The sequence below is a fragment of the Paralichthys olivaceus genome, chromosome 12 (assembly GCF_024713975.1).
Source record: "Paralichthys olivaceus isolate ysfri-2021 chromosome 12, ASM2471397v2, whole genome shotgun sequence".
In the NCBI taxonomy this organism is placed as follows: Eukaryota; Metazoa; Chordata; class Actinopteri; order Pleuronectiformes; family Paralichthyidae; genus Paralichthys; species Paralichthys olivaceus.
The window spans coordinates 7,801,867-7,819,130 of NC_091104.1; the positions used below are offsets into that span (position 1 = coordinate 7,801,867).

General features: G+C 40.6%; 1 protein-coding gene across 2 annotated transcripts in view; it reads left to right on the plus strand.

Annotated features, from left to right (window-relative positions):
• The window catches only part of slc25a21 (solute carrier family 25 member 21), an 84,269-nt gene extending 67,005 nt beyond the window's left edge, over positions 1-17,264 (plus strand). For both annotated transcript variants that reach the window (XM_020098236.2, XM_020098237.2), the window contains 8 exons: positions 68-151; positions 8,631-8,697; positions 9,356-9,415; positions 11,967-12,074; positions 12,203-12,367; positions 13,933-14,114; positions 15,586-15,638; positions 15,837-17,264. In XM_020098236.2, coding sequence (XP_019953795.1) covers positions 68-151; positions 8,631-8,697; positions 9,356-9,415; positions 11,967-12,074; positions 12,203-12,367; positions 13,933-14,114; positions 15,586-15,638; positions 15,837-15,898 — 781 coding nt within the window. In that variant the 3' untranslated portion in view covers positions 15,899-17,264. The remainder of the gene's footprint in view (positions 1-67; positions 152-8,630; positions 8,698-9,355; positions 9,416-11,966; positions 12,075-12,202; positions 12,368-13,932; positions 14,115-15,585; positions 15,639-15,836) is intronic.

Genomic DNA, 17,264 nt, shown 5'->3' on the forward strand with positions numbered 1-17,264 from the left:
AAAAATAACACTGGTCTATGTAAATATCTATCATAATGAATGTTTAATAAGAATTTTGTCATTGCAGATTCCAGATCCAGACGGGAACCAGTGACCCCAACAGCTACAAGAGCCTGAGCGATTGCTTCCGAACCATCTTCCGTAATGAAGGGTTGGTCAACCATAACATACAGTTTCTTCACATCACCAGTGACATCTATGTCATGTTTCTTGGGTGCAGGGAAGAAATAATTTCTCCTTCCTTATTCATTTGGCCAAAGGATTATTGTTTACATCAGAAACATTTGAATAATGAGAGTGTAAAGAATAGGTTGAAATAAAGTTAATTGGTGTGTCCAGTCCCCAGTTGGTCAACTGTCCAACAAGAGGGCACATTTTGTCAAATTTAGCATATTTAGAGTATTACACACTGCACAAATGATTATTCCACATATTTAATTACGTTGCATAGAAAGGTATTTTATGCTTGTTTTTAATCATCAAAGATAAACTGCTGAGAAATGGGTATTGTCACAGTTAGATTGACAGTGTATGAGGGGTAATGGTGTGTAGTCAACAATATTGTGAGTGACATTTACACTAAACAAGCTGCTCTATTAGATAACTCAAAGATATGGTGGTATTGTGAGTGAAAAGCTGAATGTGTCGGTTGTTTTAAGACGGCTGCAGTGTCTGTCTAAAGAAATATCCTGCAACAAGCTACTGAAAGTACCTTATGACTCTTTTTACCTCACATTGGATAAGAGCAGAGCTGTTATTGCCTTATGTTAAACTTTCACTACTAACTAAAGACAGTGATCCAGCCACACTCCCTCCTCCTCTGCCTGCCTCGTGACAGGTCTGTGAGACAGTGCAGGCTTAGGAGAAAGTGGTTGCCACTCGTTCTGTTTACGGCGAGTCGACAGCTTTACAGCGGATATAAAGTTGATCTGCTGCAAGGTGTGAGCAAGCGCACGGTGAGAGGCCAGCTCGTGACAGTTGGAAATCCTCTGTTGGCTGTAGTTCAACAGACATCCTGCTACAGTAGCTGTGCCCTCTTCACCCCACACACACTTGGTGTGAAATTTAATGCCTGTGTGCCTGCATGCTTTTTGGGAGTGTCCTTAGGGAGTAGGTGTTCATGAATTTCCAGAGAACTCTCTGACTCGATGAAATGGTCGCCAAACTACACAGCATCAACACCATCAGCTATGGGGATATTTGCCTGTTAGTTCATGCAACAGAGTTGTGTGTGTATGTGTGTGTGTGTGTCTGCGACTTGCCACAGACAGGAGATTCATTTTGCGTCAGCCAATTATCACTAACAGTATATTTTTTGAGGCTGTAATCACTCCCCAGTAGCACATTGAGTTTTACCTCCAGGCCAAACCACTTAGTTATAATTTATACAAATAGTGTTAGGCCCTGCTGTTGTAGAATTATTATTAAAAATAAACATTTCCCTTCAGCTCATGGTAGGACTGAGCTAACACCAGGCCTCACTCCGTCTGAGGCGATGAGGGAGGAAACCTGAGCTCTCAGTTCGAGCCCAGTGATTAAACTGAAGAAAGACATGGAAATGTGCATGTGTGACTCCATCTATTCGTCACTTTATAGCCAGGATACAATACCTTGACCTTTAGACTTCACCTTTTATATCGAAGCCATCTCCATTTCATACAGTTTTAGCCCACAAATGTATTTCCAAAATTTTTACATTAGGTTGTTCTGGCATAACATCCTGTAGCTGTGCTCATAAGTGTGTGACAGTGTGAACTACATTCACCAACATGAGGTTGCGTATTGCCTCACAGGCCACACTCCTTTTTTTCCCCCTTGCATGTGGGTGCAGCAGAATGAGCATGTGTTAAGTGTTTCCGTCTGGAGGCAAACAAAAAGACTCTATTCTCAAGCATTCTTTACCAGTGTGGTATCCAGACACTGGGTCGGGACCCAAAGCATGGTCACAGAATTATTAGCAGGGTCCATGCATTACAGTGTAGACTCCGTACAATAGATCTCTGAGTAAAGCCTGGAACTAACGGTGCAGGATTGGTGGGGTGTTGGAGGCTGACTCCAGCTGGGACCACCCATGCAAAAAATATATACATCCACAGAAGTGTGAAGAAGTACAGATAAGCGTGTCCACCAGATTACACATGTTTTTCTATGGAGAAGGAGGCATGGTTTGTGTGAAGCAGCTGGCAGCTGTAAGGGGTAGTTTGATATTTTTGGAAGGTTATTTATTTACTTTTATGCCCAGAGCTATATGTCGTTTTACATATCAGTTTTTGGTCCAAGTCACACCGTGTTAATTAGTGAGCTCCAGAAGTGATGGGAGGGGGACTTTGTTGTTTTTGGACTGAACTAGGTTTTTTCCCACTAATTTCCAGTGTGTTCAGTCAGGTGTTGGATGCTTTATATTCACTGTACAGACATGAGAGTGGTATTAATCCTCTTGTATAACCAAAAAATTAAATAATTTTACATCCCCAAATGTCATATGACGACATATAAACAGAAGAAGACGGGTGTTGCATTTGTCTACTGGTGGTGAAGGTGCTGTGTGCATGTATGTAGGAAACATATTAAAAAGACCCCATGATTGGCAGAATAAATAATAAATACAAAGTAGATTAAAAACAGCAGTCAGCTGTGTAGTTATCCCCCTACGATTACTGTGAAAAAATGTGTGTATGCTTACTGTATATAAAGTAAAGCATTACAAGAGAATACAGTAGATTAATAAGAGGATACTATAATGGTTTAGTTGGTCTGTAATACTTTTAGTCAATTGTTTTTTACACATGGCTTTGTTTTTGTCCAGCTCCTCATTGTCGTCATAGTTTTAAAATCTGAAATACAACCAGACATCTGCCCCAAGGCCTCGCGGCGCCTTCAGTGGAGCAGCTCCCACCATGTTTTATGTCTCTCGCGTGGCCAGGCTTTCCCGCTCAACGAGATCTGACAACGCAAGACTAGCGGGGTTCAAGCTTCACACATTCTGATTTGAATCAGGAAATTCATTTTTTTTATAACCCAGCCCCGTAAAGTAGAGACACTTGTCATTTGTGGTTTAATTCAGTAAATCATGGCGGTGATGATCCTGTTGATTCTACTTCCTTGTCCCTCTCAATGACAAGGTTACAGTCGACACTGGGAAAGTGGAAATACTTGTAGATGAAGCATGCCGGTTGTTTACATTTTGAAAAGTTCCTGCGGCAGCTCATATTTCTCATGACAGAGCTGTGAAAATTTACACTGATCTCTGCTGAGGACAATCATTTTCTACTTTTTATTTAAATGCAAATGTTACTTTATGCTTTTACATTTTTCCCCAGTGAGGAAGTCAGAGTTTGTCCGTGTGATATTATTGGCAAGTTTATTTAATCAAATGTGTGTGTGGTTGTGTCAGTACTACTCCACCTCTCCAGAATGGATGGGAGGCTGTTAAAATAGGGAAGGTTTATGAAAATAAAAGACAAATCCCAAACAAAGGTGCATACAAACACATATCTCCTCCTCCCCCTGGTCAGCAGGACATTTGTTTAGGAAAGCCAAAAAGGGACTTAGTGTGTATTTTACATCGGGAATCAAATTAGAATTCAAATAATTGCCACTGACATGAAGCCATATTTGTTCTGTAACAAATTTCACCCCCCTTTCTTCACCTGATGGCTCCCCAGCTTGACCACACCCGGGATATCCACGGCCACTATTTGCATGGACACAGAGAGCGGAGGAAAGGGCCTTCCGTCGGACTAAAATGACTTGTTTACACAAACGATAGAAGGAATCCCCCCCCCCCCTTTTTATCACTCATGTAACTTTTGGTGATGATTTAATCGTATGACTCTGTGCTTGTTCGAGTTGATAACAAGTATTTTGATAATAAGTTGCGGTTCACTGCAGTTTTTTGGGGATTGCAGCCTCGCTGGATTCTGTTCGGTTGTGGTCTGTCCTTCTCAGGTTATGCTGAGAAGCCAGCAACGTAAATATTTACCCTTGGACTCAATCTTCCAAGATCATCTCTGTTGACTTGTAGAGAATGTTGCCACAACAGCGCTGGTGCCACTGTTCACAGGATACAGTCGGTCACGCCTCAACCTTTTTTTATAATTTATCAGTACCCACTACTTTATATTTTCTTTCTCTCTGTCACCTGCAAGCAACATAGTCGAAGAGTTGTTCTACTTTGGCTGATTGTTGGCAATGAAGACTTCTCAGATGCCCTCAGTATATTTGTCCTGTTCACTCCTTTCTGATTGCAAACATGTAGAATTATTATAAAGGAGAAGTAGCTTCTTCTGCATCGTATTCCGCACAGTCATATAATAATATACAAATAGTTCTTAATATTTATAACCTATAACTGATCAGAATTCATATAGTTAAGACTGTTAGATCTCTTTTGTTTTTATTTATTGACACTTTCACAGTAACAATAAATGGTGATGTTTTAACTGATTTAAAGGCCTCATACAGAAGAAAATCAGCAGAACCAGAGTGATTTCCTCTAAACTCAAGCTTCCTCTTTGATAGGCATCTTTCTTCTCCATTTTCAGGCCGCAATAGTCTGTCTAAACCCAGCCGAGCCCAATCCTCAGCAGTAAGTGGGTGTTTTTTAAGAGCGAATCCTTCACTCCTTTAAGCGCAAAGCATGAGAAAATTACTCAATGACAGAAAAACTGAAAATTAAACCATGGATACAATGTAATGTGTGGGAAAAACATGTATACTCTATCATATCATGTTACACCATGAAGTTTACTAAATACTTTCATTTTTGAAAACATGATTTGGATCTCCTGACATGAGTTTGCATAATTGCTTGATGGAAAAAAAAAATCTATGAAAGTTCCAGTACATTTTGAATTATCAACTTACAGTCCGAAGCGTAATTGTATCTTCCCAATATCACAGTGGCCTGTTGATTGCCTATTTCTGTGTGTTTTCTGTGTGTCTCAGAAATGTCTGAAAAGTGTAAAGATGATCAGTTTGTTCCATTTGTTAAACCTGTAAATGTCTGTGTGGCCTATATGGAAATTGCAGAATTTTGAGTGCTCACGTTTTATGGCTTATGGCATAATCCAATCCATTTGCTGCCACTGGTATTTTCCGAAGCTGCCAGTCGAATAAAGATGTCCCCTGTCAATCAGTGTAAATCTTAATGTGTTATTATCAATTATTTTGCTGACAATTGTTAAACTCTGAAGATGATATGGTTTTGGGACTGATACAATAATTTTTAATATACGGTTTGTTTTTTTTAAATCAAATATTAATATAATAAGAAGTTGTATAAGTAGTCGGCTGTTTAGCAGACAGCCATTGCTTTTGGAAAGCTCTGTCACTTGATGACAAGTGTTTGGATAATTAGTTGTGGTTCACTGCCGTTTTTGGATGGCGGCCTAGCTGCTGTGGATTCTGCGCATGTAATGGCCCATCCTTCTCAAGTTATATCCAGTAGAATTGTAAGCAGCCAGCAGCCAAAATATTTACACTTGGACACAATCAACCAAGATCTTCTCTGTTGACTTGTAGACAATGTTGCCACAACAGAGCTACAGCCACTGTTCACAGGATGCAGTCGGTCACGCCACATTGTCTCTCTGTCCACCGAACTGTGTATAATATCAATATGCTCTCACTGAAATTTTCTTTCTCCCTGTCACCTGCAAGCAACTTAGTTGAAGAGTTGCCCTATTGCGGTTGATTGTTGGCAGTAAAGAAGTGTCTGTTTTGGTTCTGTGTCATGTTTGCAGATACATCATCAGATCAGAAATACTTTATTAATCATTGTCTTCCTCTTTGCTTTGGACTCTTTGGTTTGATGACTTCGCATTTCGCATTACATTGACAAACTTGACAGATGCTTTTATCCAAATCAGCTTATAAATGATGGACATCTCCAAAGCTTCAGCACAGTAGGAGACAGAGTAGTACCAACAGCAAAATGTTTTGGGATTAGCCATTTAGGCATGTTGGGGTGTTAGGAGAGGAGGTGATTTTCAGAGGAGATGAGTCTTGTGGGGTTTGTGAAGATCAAGATGAACACCCCAGCTTTTGGTTTTTTGTTCAGAGAACTGCAGACAAGTATATGTGTGGTTGTCATGTGCGCAGGGATGTTCAGATTTTATTGTCATACACATTCAAGAGTACAGTTGCACATTCAAAAGCAATAAAATGCATCATGTTCTGAGTGCTCAAAACTATGAATAGTAGAGACGCTCCTAGCGTGTTTTCATCTTGAAGATATTTTATATTTTTATCACTGTGAACAAAACCAGCAGTGTGTTAGTCTGTATTCATCCTTATTCTGGAGGTCTGTGTTGCAGAAGAACCAGGTTGTGTCCACACAGACAATACTCGATACCAGATCAGTTCATTGTTTGTTTTAGTTTTTTGGGGATTTGTTGACACAAGCAAAAAAAGAGAAAACTCCAAACGACAAAGCTGTTGGTAGCTGCTACCAGCACAAAGCACATGAATCTGCCGTATGTCTGCAGTCAAGGTGCAGTGTGGGTAGGTAGGTTTTGACAGGGACAAAGAATGCAGAGAATTAAAAAAAAGTTATTTCTGGTTTTGCTTGAATGATTATTCCTGTCCACTTGTAGGAGTGCAGTGCTAAATCAGCAGAGTTCTCTTAAATTAGCAAATTATTCACGTATACCTCTTGGCTTCCTGGAAGCTTTGATTAGAACTTGGATCATTTGCATTTTCCTTGAACTCAGTATTTTCTCATGGAAAAATGTCCCAGTAAACATGAGTAAATAAACAAGGATGTGGTTGTTTAGGACTCCAGGTCCGTCAGTTCCATTAAAAATCAATGGACACTTCTGGTCATGTTTTTCAGTCTGAACTTAAACTCAAATTGTCTTTTTAAAACAGTCACTTCATATATTAGGATTTATATCACTGTTGCTCAGTGTGGTATAACTACTCACTATACACGTCAGCAAAATAGTGTATGGTCAATATTGAGTGACAGCATTTTTTACTGAAAGAATTTGTAAAGTACCTGTATGATTTTCTTTGACAACTTGATGTTCTGTTACTGTCAACTAACAAGTTCAAAACAGTGAACTATTCTACCCATGTTTTCACTAAATTGAAGAATGAGGGAATGCACATGTATGCACTTCTGTATGTATACGAAACATGCTTTATGCTGCCTTTGCAAAACAGAAAACATACTACTACAAGGACTGGTCATACAGTCGTGGCAGTTTGAGCTCCTCTCAACTACTCTTACATCATACAAACTTTGCCCTAATGAGTAAAAAACTCAAAAATCTTTCATATATTAGGTTAATATGTGATGTTTTTAGATCAATTATACAGTTTAAATCTGATACATAATGTATAAGGTCTGACTGTGAAAGATTCTAAACACAAAAGACATTTTAAGACATTTGTGTACGATTAAATACAGGGGTTTGCATAAATCTAAAAATCAAAACTATATCTAACAAAATACACCTTGTGTTAAATGTAGACACATTTTTACATACATGACTCACTGCATCATTTTATTTTTTTCTGCCTTTAAGTAGGATGTAAGTCAACGATGGACGTATGAGGAAGCAGAGGCAAACTAACAAATTGACTGAAATTACACAGCTACCATCCAACTCATCAAATTATGAAATCAAGCTGTTTGGAGTTACTTCAGACCTGCTTGAATTCTAATTTCTGAAGAATTTTTATTTCCAAGTTATGAGCAATTATTTAAGTGTATGTATGTAAATATATGTACATTTATTTGTTTTTGTATCACAGAGTTAGGAAAGCAATGTTTAAGTCAAGCCTGATGTTGTCCTGATCTAAAAAAAATGATCCCACAGTGAGATATACTGTACAGCTTATTATTACCATTCCAATTGGTATCAGATCAATTCCCCAAACCCACGTCAGCATCAGGACAGAAATATTTGAATTGGTGCATCTTACTCCATCTTTTTGGAACTTGACATATTCTAGGAACTAAAATCAGGACATGTTGGCCGCTGCATCGACTGTAATCTTCATGTAAATGCTCCAGCATTATGAAAGTGCATTTCTCAATTCCCAGAATACTCTTCACTACAAATCATTGTAGTTACTTATCATTTGTGGTGAACATTTTCCACCGTATGACTTACTCGAGATAGTTAGATTGTTTTTCCAGGCTGTTCCAGCCGGCTTTCGGCATCCAGAATTATAAACTTGCTTTTGTTGTGTTATAAATTGTGGGAAATAAGTCTGCATTACTTTATTTATATGCCAACACTATACAGATGTTTCAGTTTGTTAAGTATCTGCTCATTAAAGTCGACAACAATCAGTTTTAGAGATGTGTTGATCTAAGTGTATGATCTTTATTGGTGGGGTTGCTGTTGAAGTGTGTACAGAAAGAATCTGCTGGGGGTTCTCTTGATTAATGGATAGTTCTGTTTATAAAATATCAGACTATAGTGGTGTCATTATTTCATCACCACATTTGACAAAGAAAAGCTGTAAATCTTAAAATTTTTGCCAATCTTGCTGATACATTTTCTCTCAATCAAGTCAAACCCAATTAACTGACATTGTTTTAGTTCTCGATTGCATCCTGTTTGGTTAGAATATCAGATACAGTCAACAAACAAGATTTTCTTTTCTCCCTGTAGCATCTTTGGCTTCTACAAGGGAATCCTGCCTCCAATTGTGGCCGAGACACCAAAGAGAGCGGTCAAGGTGAGATAAAGGATGTTTGTTCTTTTTATAGAGAGCTGCAGAACTTCTTGGACTCTGACACTCAGACTCTATGGTACATAGATGCAGATTAAACCTCAGCCGCTTGTATTTGCTCTGTCAACCTTCCCAAATATTGACAAACAAGCATTTGCACAAGCCCAAGCTCAATCTGTTGTGTGCATATCTCCATTCACATGACCAGTACATGCAATGGTGCGATGTGGGGGGGTTGGGCACAGAGGAGGCCCGATGCCTGGTGTGGAGCTTCTCAGTAATGAGATGCTGGAGACGAGGATGTGTGAACTAATAAGCACTCACACTGAGAAGATGGGGTAATCACTCACACAGTGAACAAAGCTGGCTGATGGTGAGAAATGTCTGGAGCAAAGAATTAAAGCAAATTAAAGCCTCGATTAAAACACCTCTGCTGGTGTTCTGGTCTTTGCGCAGATGAACAAATCAGCGGATGTGTCCCCTTTTTGTTTCACGTGTTTGTCGAATTGATAAAATGCTCACCGAAGTTCACGTGTTTCTGTGGTAGCTGCTTTTAATAGCTTGTGTTCTTGTGTATATGTTCTTGTGTATGTGTGCTATAGAATGTCAGATTGTGAATGAACTTTGACTCTGACACCTCATTCATTATTAATTTCCTCTGCAGTTTTTCACTTTTGAACAATACAAGAAGTTGCTGAATTTGACTCCTCTATCTCCTGGTGTGGTAAGTTTGAGACACAGAAACATTTGAAAACACTTTCACCTGTAAAACAAACATGCGCTCCTACACACACACACCCACACAGACACACACCCACACACACACACACACACACCCACACACACACACACACACACACATAAGCACGCACTCTTTCTGAGCCAGGAAAAATGTTCAAAAAACAACATCTCAGCTCTCCTGCCATAGGCGGACAAGACAAAGCCAAATGCCAAGAATAATTTAACCAGCCAAATGAATTAATGTTAATGTAAACGTTCCTGTCAATGTAGTTTATACTCCTGGTTCATGTACAAATACAGTTAATGCAACTGTGCACTTGGAGAATTTATTATTCATCTTACATTTTTGTTACACTCAGTGAGACTTTTCTTTGGGACTTTATTATTTTGCTATATACGAAATTGACGTTAAGACAACTGAACTACCTGAGGCGACGACCATCTCACTTTAGAAATGTTAAAATGAATATTTTTCAAATGGGGATTAAGTAAAGGAGGCTTGTATAAGAATAACTTTTTTGTTAGGTGTTAAGCGCATGTGACAGCATCACTGATGACGTGAATCACAGATGGTTTAATAAAAGTCCAACTTAAATTAATAACAGTTGATTGGAATTTGCAAGTTTTAAAATAGAATGGCACTCATGCAGTACGCATACCTCTACCAAACGGCCCCCTTAAATTCAATCAAGCTGCACCAAATTACACTCATTAATAGATATTAGTCCCCTCAATATGGCTGCTTTTCTTCTGTAAGATCAATTAATTATTCTTTGGGAAATTGGTAAAAATTAAAAAAATAATAATCTTTTATCTCAATCAAACCAACCAACCAACAGACTAGAATGGCACTCTGTAGAGCGCATACCTCCGCCGAGGCCCAACAGCCCCCTTAGATTCAATCAAGCTGCACCATTCATTTCGCAAACTCATAAATATTAGCCTCGTAAATAAGCCTGAAACTATTTATCACGCAGTGTTAAAGAAAGTGGACAAAAAATCCTTGGATCTGGATCTGTAGCAAAAAATACTAAGCTAGTTTCATGGTAATCTGTCCAGTAGTTTTTGAGTAATTCTACGAATTAACAAACCTAGATAAAAACGTAACTTCCATGGCCGAGGTAAATAAAAAAATATGTATTTGTGAGTCGTTACAATAAGAACACTCCAAACGCTTGTATTCTTGTGTTAAACCCCCTACACTGTACATTGTTTAGTTCCAAATCCACTCAGCTAATGTAAAACCAAGATAATGCTCAGTCCGAACAAACAGACTCTGTTTGCTTGGCAGTTGTTAGTTCTGGAGACTGGTTACACTGTGAACATACAAGTGCTTGCATCCTTCAAGACTAATCTGGTTTCTGTTACACTGACTCAGAGTTTTAAGCTGGACAGATTTGCGTTGCTGAGGTGCGGTCATCACACACAACCTATTCAGGTGGCAGCCAAGTGTCAGCTGTGATGGATGGCATACCTGCAACTAAGCGTCGGGGCCGTCCCAGCACGACGCATATCTGTGGCTTGTTTTTACAGCCATTGGTGGAGAAATGTTGTCCCTGTCCCATCCATCAAGTTCTCTTCTTCCTCCTCTTCCTCCTCTTCCGCTTCCTTCCCACTATCTTCAAGTAGCTCCATTTTCCTCTCATCTGATCATTAGTGCAAGTATATCAGTTGAGAATGTCTGTCTCTCCCTCTCTCTCTCTCCCCCCTTCCCTCCCTCCCTCCCTCGCTCACTCCTATTCGCATGGTGCAGCTGAATGCCTTCACTCTGATTAATGAGGACACACACAGTAATAACACAAATAAGGAATTAAAACGTGGCTCGCTGGCTGTGTAAACATCACCAGGCCTGTCTGAGAGGATGGGTCCCGGGGCTCTGACAGCAGGATAAAGACGCAGGAAGAGTAATGAGCTATAGACACGTTCTTGACATGTTCCCATTACGCTTCTCTCTGAGCACGCATGCACGCGCACACGCGGCCCAATGGAAATACATGTAGTGTTGCAACATCCACTGTTAATTACTTGTCAGGGATACAGTTTTATAAATAGCTGGTGTTTTTATAACATGTTATGATGTTACCATCTTGTCCTATTTTTTGAAACATTAGATTCATTGTTTGCTTTCAGTATTAGACGGTTAATGTTTATAATTATAATATGGTAATTATCCTCCTTTGTAATGATGAGTCTTAAATGCCTTACTTGTTTTCTCACATTCTTCTTTCTTTCTTTCTTTCTTTTGTTCACCCTCTTGTCTGTCATCTGACATTTTTTTGCAAATGATAACAAACACAGCTGCCATCTGTGTCTTCAGACATATGACAACAATGACAGCCCTGACAGCAATGTCCATTTCAGACGCAACAAAGAGACTTGAGGAACAAGTTTCCAAAAACAAAACTACAATTCACCGCCGCGCTGTTGCAGCATGAACGTATTGGCAGCCGTCCTTGTCGTCTATTGTGCTTTTCTCTCTGCCCAAATATTATCCCGGCATTCTCAGTTCTAAATCATGTCCATCTTCTCCACAGGCGCTGTCTGCAGCAGGGCTTGGCGCAGGCTTGACTGAGGCTGTTGTCGTCAATCCGTTCGAAGTGGTGAAAGTCAGTCTCCAGGCCAACAGGGATTCGTTCAAAGAGGTTGATAGAAATAAAATACTGCTTTGACTTTTTTAGCGTTGGTCATGTGCACATTTCTCTAGAGGCCCAGTGGTTTTTGCGTCAGCCTTTGACATGTATTCCTTCTGAATTCACTCTCTCAAATATAGCAACCCTCCTCATTTGCTCAAGCCAGACGCATCATTAAGTCGGACGGCTTTGGACTGAAGGGTCTGAATAAAGGATTAACATCAACACTTGGACGCCATGGAGTTTTCAACATGATCTACTTTGGCTTCTACTTCAATGTCAAGGATGCTATTCCCACCAGCCCGGTAACACGCCAATCAAAATCTATGATCACACTCTGACCCACAGCTCTGTTTTGCATATTGCCCACAAATGCAAACTCCGAGCCAAGTGACAGACACACACTCTAGCTTTGCCTTTTAAGTTAAAACCCTGACTACACCAAGTTTTAGCTAACCTCAGGCTACATGATACACACATGTCCCAGCCACCTTGCCAGTGGGGAATAGCAAGTGTCTGACAGTGTGATTAGTTCGCCTGACCGCCCTGGCAAGGAGGAAGCAAAAATCAGAGCGGAGCTTGTAAGATCAGCTCCGCTAATACCTCGTCTATTTGCTCTTCATAACATCCTCAAAGTCTCAGGTTACACATCCGGCAGGGCCTGATGGCCCAAACAAAAGTTAATTTTGTTTAATGGAAACGTTACCATACGCCAGTTCCACATGTACAAACTGGAGCATTAGATTAACTCCAATGAACTAATGGGAAGCAGACAACGGCACTATTTTCAAGAGAAGGCTACAGCAGGAGCGCAGGCTCTGCTATATTTTCAACATTTCCAGTGATGCATGATGTGCAGCGCACCAAGTGATCGTCCTCTGTGAAAGATAATTACGTGGCTAGATGACTCAAATAGCTCTCGTCTCAGCATGTACATTGATGGAATGATCTTGTTTGTGAGCCGCCATTGTTGAGGCAGCAGAGGATAAATATTGTGAGCCCCAGCAGCTCACAGACTGAGCTGATAGTGGCATTTCTCCAAAGCCCTTTTTGGGAGCAACATCAGCAATGAGCTTGCAACCCAAACACGTCTGTAGTCAAATTTAGCCGGCCGAGCTCGGGCTCCGCTCGTATCGCCATTTGAATAGTACAAAGGAGGCAGATAGCACACTGCCATCATTCACAAGTGAATGTGTGAGGAGATGTTTGCTCACGGCTCTTAGGAAGTGGGTTGATGGGTGTACTTAAGCTGCGGGTACGTTACCCCCTTCCCCACTCGAGAAAAACAGAAGAAGTGGGATTAGCTGTTGATTTACCTCGGCTCTCAGGGTGTCCAGCCGCTCGAGAAAGGCCTGGACTAGAGAGGCTGCTGTCATTTGTAAAAATATCCTGGCCAATTAGCTGTCAGAGCTCTCTGAGTCTGGGCTTCTTTGGTACAGTAATACCCCTGTGCCGAGTCACAGCCCAATTACCCAAATTGTCCCCATATGCCTCCCCAGTCTGCCTGCATGAACCCTGTTTATAAATCCTCTGTCTTGGCTCCCCGAAGAACATGTGCTTCTGCTCAGCCAATCAGAGCACTGCGCCACAGTCAGGAAACACTAATCTGCCCCCCGCTACCATAAAATGATCAGGGCTTTCATGCCAGCTTTGCAATCATATGCACAAGCCCATGCTCCCCTCACTTTCGCTTACATACATATGCACATAATGTATCAGCATTTTTTCAGCTTCATGATGCTGCTTTACTTTCTCTTTATTTATGTTTTGTGCCACCAACTGCAACACCTGGAGCCGACTCCGGAAACAGTAACTGTTGAATGCACATATATCACTTTATTTTAATTCTGTATCACCTCCTCTTCTCCAGGACCCGACCCTTGAGTTCATGAGGAAGTTTGCCATCGGTCTTGTGTCTGGGACCATCTCTTCCTGTGTGAACATTCCCTTCGACGTAGCCAAGAGCCGCATCCAAGGCCCGCAGCCTGTGCCAGGAGAGATCAAGTATCGCACCTGCTTCCAGACCATGGCACTTGTGTCCCGGGAGGAGGGGTATGAACAAACAGGGGGGGGTTAATAAGTGGGCGATCCTCAAGATGAAATTTAAAATGCTGTCACTGCTTCATCCAAAAATTAATGAGCCACTTTGTCTGTTTTCTTTGCAATTGATAGTTGGTTATCTTTCAAGCTGGCTGTCAGAGAAGACAAATGCACCAGCGGGTTAGCAGGGCTTTATCGTACAGTTTGAGTTTCCTACAGAGGAACTGAATGAATAACTTGATGCACAGCTGTGATCTGATGAATGGAAAGCAAAAAGTGACGTTAGATTCCGGGCTGTGTTCCCCACGTGTGATCATACATTTCTGCAGTCTGTCAGTTGTACAGTAAATGTTAACATATTTCAAGCCTCGGAGAATGACAGCTCTAAATGGAAGCTTCAAGGAAAGATCTATGTTATGTTAGCAATTGCCCTAGGCTTTTCCACTTTCCCCCCATGCAGCACCACGAGACAAGGGCCAGCGAGATGTTTGTAGTTAGTGGCCGCAGGAGCCTTGGGGGCTGCTGCAGGAACAGCACTGAAACGCTGTCGTCGCAGGGGGGCGTGGAGGGTGCCCCCTCCGCCACATCCAGTCCCTTGCTCTAACACAACACAGTCCCAGCTAATTAGTGGTCCCTATGGGAGACGTCGTTAAGCAGACCCTAACGAGCCGCGCGGCGCTCCACAGGTCAATCTAATCAGACAGAGGGCCAGGGAGGAAGTGGGTCGAGCCTTATTAACGCCATCAGTGGCGGGGGCAGGGAGCAGGACAGGGAGCACGAGGCGGAGGCAGGCAGCCACTGATCACCTTGAATGCATTAAGGGGCAGGTACTCGCCAGCGCTGGCCCTTAGACTTAAACTACGTACCTGACTGGGTGACAGAGAGGCAGGCCAGCAGACAGACGAGCAGCCAGGCAAGAACTCACCTCCACACTCCAAAGCTTAAACACACATTCACATGCAAGGACACGAGCACACTTTATATGAAAGGAATGTGTGGAAGATGCAGTCATTCTTTTCCACTTTTGCAGCAATAAGACCGAGTAGAAGTACAAGTCATGCATTTGTAATTTGAAGGTAAAAGGAGAAGAGTAAAATCCTAATAATATTCCTACAGTAGTAAAAGTAAAAGTGCTCATTATGCAGAATAGTGTGTTGGATTATAATCATTGATGCTTTAATGTATTGATTTAATGTTTCAGTTGGTAAAGGTGGGATTATTAATCCTACAACATAGCTGCCCCCAGGCATTTACCGGAGCTGAAATATATATTAGAACACACTCAAAATCAAGTGCAAGTACTTCAGAACTGTATACAAGTACAGTACTGGAGCAGATGTACTTTGTAAGGTTCCACTGCTCCATGCTTCATGGATCAGTTTATCCTGTACTCATCCTGGCATCTTTACATGTTCATAATCTGGACTGTAACTATTTGATTTTGTATTTAATACATCATGAATGTTCTATTTTTGTTTTATAGATACTTGGCTCTGTACAAGGGGTTGGTGCCCAAGATAATGAGGCTTGGACCAGGTAACAAAACAGCTCACAATATTGAAAATTTAAAAAAAAGTTTGAACGTGATCTGATGGTTCTTGTTTGAATAATAGATTTTGAGATTGGAATTAAAGCTAAATTATTCTTCCTCCTACTTCCCTCTCAGACATTGTGTTGTTTGTTCACCTCGACACGTTGGTTTAATGACTGACACTGTCTTATGTTGTGTTACAGGTGGAGCAGTGATGCTGCTGGTCTATGAATATGTCTCGGGTTGGCTTCAGAGGAACTGGTAACAAAAACAAGGAAAGAACAAACCACCACAGTGCCTTATGGATTGTGCCTCAATCCTAATACGGTGACCTGACTCCAGTAACTTGAGACCAAATTAGTTTTTTCTTTGTTCAAGTATACAATGCACAATACTGTTATTAAAAACACCAAATCAACATTCCAGTAAGTCCTAGAAAGGAGCTTTCGAAGGAGAACCCCACATCTTCATCCAAGTCAGTTTTATCAGAAATTAAAAACAGCTGCAATATTTCAAAACTGCCAGAAAAACACATTTCAATGTAAAACCTGTTCCAGTGTTTTTTAACACTCAGTCAATCGGGTTTTGAGGCCCTGAAAACTGTGCTTCTAATGAAGTTCAACATTAAGCACAATATTTTTGACAGATTATGTTTTTCTCTATTTCCTCTCACTGGTTTTTGAGTTTAGGTCACATGCCTCTGTGAACCAATCACAGTTAAGCAATATTTGATTCGAATCTGTTGCCAGTTCTGTCGGTCAAATAAGATCGAAGCGCATGTCCAACTGTCCCCTTAAATTCAATCAAGCTCCCCCAGATTGCAAACACTCAAACGATCTATTAGTCCAGGAAGTATGTCAATTTATTTTTTGGGCCATTTTCACTGATTTCCATGAGAATAATTAATGAATTCTCATGAAATAAATCACAATCACAATGTGAAAGAAAGTTTTAAAAAAAAATTCTGCATTCACCCATCTGTCCGGATCTGCAACAAAATTGAGAAAATTCTCTTTTGTCCCATGTCCCATCTTTCTACCAAGTGTCAAAAAAATCCATTCAGTAGTTTCTGCACAAACCTCTTCACAAACAAACACAGGGACAGTGATGGAAACATGAACCAAAGACTGAATCTAGAGACATCCCACTATAGAGGACTTGATATCATCATTATATATATGCACATGTTATTCGACTAAACTGGAACTTCAGCTGAGCCTCATATACCGACCGGAGTCATCTGCTCATGAAGGAGCTGCTTTTGAAGTCAGCAACAGTTCACTATGCACACATGCATACTTTCTATACGTACACATCCTCACATACATCCAACATACAAGATCGAACATGTACACTGTGATCACAACCTTTGTACTGAGCCTTACTGTGTATTTCACACAAACCAAATATTCACAGTAGTGCCTTTAATCAGATATTATGGGTATAGACAATTGTATACACTGATGTTCAGGCCTGTTGCCGAGCTACTTTTATTGCATGACTGATATTTTTATGTATCATCTATAAATTGGACAAATATAATTTTTTTTTACTATCTCGATTTAGAATAGAATCTGTTCAAAGTTACTTGCATGTATTGGTAACAAATAAAAAAACTAAAGGAATAAAAA